The sequence below is a fragment of the Eimeria acervulina genome, genomic scaffold, assembly GCF_000499425.1.
Source record: "Eimeria acervulina Houghton genomic scaffold, Eah_scaff1198, whole genome shotgun sequence".
Lineage (NCBI taxonomy): Eukaryota > Apicomplexa > Conoidasida > Eucoccidiorida > Eimeriidae > Eimeria > Eimeria acervulina.
In genome coordinates this window covers 5,395-9,439 of record NW_013549363.1, presented here as the reverse complement: position 1 = coordinate 9,439, position 4,045 = coordinate 5,395, and the positions used below count along the sequence as shown (strand labels likewise).

Here is a 4,045-nt window from a genome sequence, read left to right as displayed (position 1 = left end):
TATATATATATATATATATATATATATATATATTTACATATATATATACATATATATATATTTACATATATATATACATATATATATATATTTATTTATATATAGATATATAGAGCAAGCATGTGGGGTCAGAAGGAGACTGTCTCCAGCGTTTTTATTTGTCTCCGTTTTTCTTTTATTATTTTTCTTGCGGCGTTTTGTCCTTTGAAGATAAACAAATCTGCATCTGGAGGCAATAAACCCTAACAGACCCCGCAACTTAAAACAAAGCTAAACCCCCAAACCCTAAACCCTAAACCCTAAACCCTAAACCCTAACAATCGCGCTTGTATTGGTTTGGCGCGATACCTTTCGATGGATGTCTATAGAAAACCGCAAAAGCCCTAAACCCTAAACCCTAAACCCTAAACCCTTGTGGTGCAAAGAGCGGCATAAGACACGGAGGAGTCGTTCCGAGACAGCGCTTGGCTTGACTGCACACAAAGTCAACCCCAAACCCTAAACCCTAAACACTAAACCCTAAACCCTAAACCCTAATAAACCCTACTGTACACAATGCCAACCCTTGAGCCTAAACTCTAAACCCTAGTGCACGCAATGCAAACCCATAACCATAAACCTTAAAAAACGCTAAACCCTAAACCCTGCTCCTTAAACCCTAAACCCTAAACCCTAACCGTTAAACCCTAAACCCTCGGCCTCAGTTATATACCTGCGAGTACGCGATCAGCTGAGTTGAGAACTTCGCCCCATTCCTTGCAGCTGCTGTTTCCACTAGCTGCGCAGCAGCAGCAGCAGCAGCAGCAGCAGCAGCAGCAGCAGCAGCAAGCAGAAGCAGCAAAGAAAGCTGCAACAAACGGGCGAAAGTCCTGGGTCTCTCCCTCTCTCTCTGGTTGCTTCCTCAATTGATGTAAGAGTGCTTTGTGATGTCTAGGGTTTAGGGTTTAGGGTTTAGGGTTTAAGCATACAAGCAAGAATAGGCTTATGGGGTGCCGGCCACAAACTGAAAGACCCGTAGACTCCAGATAGTCATAGAAACCTGAGTCGCAACCCCCTAAACCCTAAACCCTAAACCCTAAACCCTAAACCCTAAGCCCTAACCAGCATATAGCCCTAAGGCCTAAAGTTTAGCTCTGCCTGTACGGGCCAACGCGCTGTGGGGTTTAAGGTTTTGGTGTGGAGGGTTTAGGGTTTAGGGTTTAGGGTTTAGGGTTTAGGGTTTAGGGTTTAGGGTTTAGGTTGACCTTGGCCTTGGTGCTCAGTGATAAATTTGACGGCTTTTCTGTCCATCTTCTGCAGCGAAGACGAACAAAATAAATAAACGCAAAACTTGTTTTAAGTGTTTTGTTTGTCTCTTTATTTACGTCTTTATCTCTCTGTCTCCTTCTGTCTCTCTTTGTCTGTCTCTGTCTCTGTCTCCGTCTCTGTCTCTGTCTCTGTCTCTGTCTGTCTCTGTCTCTGTCTCTGTCTCTGTCTCTGTCTCTGTCTCTTCTTCTGTCTCTTCTTCTGTCTCTGTCTCTTCTTCTGTCTCTTTCTCTGTCTCCGTTCCTCATCAAGCCGCCTCCATCAAGGCCTCTTGTAATTCAAAGAAGGGTTTAGGGTTTAGGGTTTAGGGTTTAGGGGTTGCAGAGACCTCTATGGCCGCGTGAATAGGGACACCGGGCTGAGGGTCCTCCAAGTAAAAGTAAGAATATCTGAAACACCAAACACGGGCGCATCTCCAAACCCTAAACCCTAAACCCTAAACCCTAAACCCTAAACCCTAGGGACATGCCGAAGTCCAGCTCACCGAGGTCCCCAATGGCAGAAGTCCGAGGATACTATGAAGAGGTTTTCCTGAACAAGCAAAGCACCTCAAACCCTAAACCCTAAACCCTAAACCCTAAATCCAAAACCCTAAACCCTAAACCCTAAACCCTTACATCTTGAAGGAAATAGTTGATTAACAAATCCGCATATTTCTGGCAGTCCTCTAAACTCTTCAAATCACCAACAATCATCGGCACAATCTTCACGCCCCTGCAACCACAAACCCTAAACCCTAAACCCTAAACCCTAATTGCCTGATATTTCGTGGCTCGAAAGCTTTGCTGTGGAGATCCACCTTAACCCTGAAGCTTGAAAGCGTAAACCCTAAACCCTAAACCCTAAACCCTAAACTTTAGACGCAAATTGCGGCTGGAAAAGACGCCTTTCCCACACCGCCGCCCTAAACCCTAAACCCTAAACCCTAAACCCTCGCTTACTCCGAAAAGGTGTGCCGTACGAAGGGCAGCATCAGCTCAATGCTGTGCTCTTCTTCATCTTCTGAAATGGACGCCTCACAAAAAGCACCAGTAAGCCGTAGGGCCTGCAGAGCTGCGCGTACACCCCAAGCTGCAACCCCTAAACCCTAAACCCTAACCCCTAAACTGTAAGCAAGAGACGATCAGCTACAGGCAGACACAGGGCCTAAAGAGATGCGCGTACACCCCAGCCTCCCATCTCTAAACCCTAAACCCTAAACCCTAAACCGCGCGATAAAATCCCAATCCGCTGCAGAGCTGCGCGTACACCCCAATCTGCCGTCTCTAAACCCTAAACCCTAAACCCTAAACCCTAAACCCTCACTGTCTGTGTCCAGCGGCAAGTCCCCCAAAGGAGTCAAATAAACCCCGCAACTCTCAGAGGGCAGCGCCACCCCTTTAAAATACTTATAGTGAGAGGGACCCAGCAAAAAGACCCGCTGGCTGCAACCACAAACCCTAAACCCTAGACCCTAAACCCTAAACTTTAACGCCAGCAGCGTCGCTATCTAACCCGCGCCTACAAACTCTAAACCCTAAACCCTAAAAGCAGCGGCCAACGAGAAGAGAATATAACCACTCCTTCTGTGCTAAGCCGTTTTCATAGGGGCTAAGGGTTTAGGGTTTAGGGTTTAGGGTTTACAAAGCCGAAGGGTCCACTTGTTTCCAGGCACAAGCAGCTGTCGAGCCTGAAAAGCGCAAGCCTGCATGCCTGATGAAGACAAACAAAACCCTAAACACTAAACCCTAAACCCTAAACCCTAAACCCCTAGTCGCTTACGGTTCAAAAGGAGCGCATGCCTACAGATATGGGAATGCCTTTGTGCAGCCTTTTCTGAGTGCACTTGAGGCCTAAACCCCAAACCCTAAACCCTAAGCCCTAAACCCTAATCCCTTCCTACGGGCAGATTAGAGCCTTTATGCGTCCGTCGCAGACTTTGCTGGAGCGCTCTAGCCATCGCCGAATCTGCCCAGACAAGTTTTTGTCTGTAAGCAAACCCTAAACCCTAAACCCTAAACCCTAAACCCTACACCCTAAACACAGGTTGCACAGCTTCGCAATGAGCTGCAAGCTTCTTTTGAAACTAGGGTTTAGGGTTTAGGGTTTAGGGTTTAGGGTTTGGGCCTCACAGTCAGCATCATACCACGACCCCGCGTGCGTAGCCCTCCTTTGTCTTTGGCGGCTTTGGTTTCGCTCCATTTTCCGCAGGAGGGTTTAGGGTTTAGGGTTTAGGGTTTGGGGATTAAGAAGGAGGGTCTGGGGGCGACGAACGCTCCAGAGTACCTTATCGGGGCTAAGGAGCTAGTCTTGTGCATAGGCAGACGGCGGCAGTATATTTCAAGGATAGATTTAGGGTTTAGGGTCTAAGGGATTAGGGTTTAGCGTTTAGGGTTTACGCATCGGGTTGAAGGTAACTGGCGCGGCGCATCTCAGAAAGAAGAAGATGAGTTTCTAACATAATATTCGTTGAAAGTTCTGAAAAAAAACTAAAAAAGAATTGACTCCTTCCCTACTAGTCTAAGGTTTACGGTGTATATACACCTGAGAAGCAGGAAGAGCTGTTGGAGGGGTAAGAGAAGAGTTAAGGGTACCTTATTGGTACTTTTCTGAATCGCAATGAGTATATTTAGTCAAAATATAAACAATTAATAGCAGAAGCATCACAAAAAGACGAGAAAAAACTACAAACGCTGCTGCCTCTTGCACGAGGAACGAGAGGCTCGCCGCGCCGGGGGGTCCTTCAGGTGTCTGCTGAGCG

General features: G+C 46.8%; 1 protein-coding gene across 1 annotated transcript; it reads right to left on the bottom strand.

Moving 5' to 3' along the window:
• Positions 1 to 404: 404 nt before the first annotated feature.
• Positions 405 to 3,687, bottom strand: EAH_00056940 (hypothetical protein, conserved; the record flags this gene model as incomplete). The annotated part of the gene is made up of 11 exons (XM_013393778.1): positions 405 to 473; positions 969 to 1,039; positions 1,245 to 1,293; positions 1,634 to 1,694; positions 1,790 to 1,836; positions 1,923 to 2,019; positions 2,247 to 2,376; positions 2,611 to 2,729; positions 2,929 to 2,997; positions 3,188 to 3,272; positions 3,684 to 3,687. 11 exons carry the CDS (start codon positions 3,685 to 3,687, stop codon positions 405 to 407), a joined length of 801 nt encoding a protein of 266 aa, XP_013249232.1.
• Positions 3,688 to 4,045: the final 358 nt, after the last annotated feature.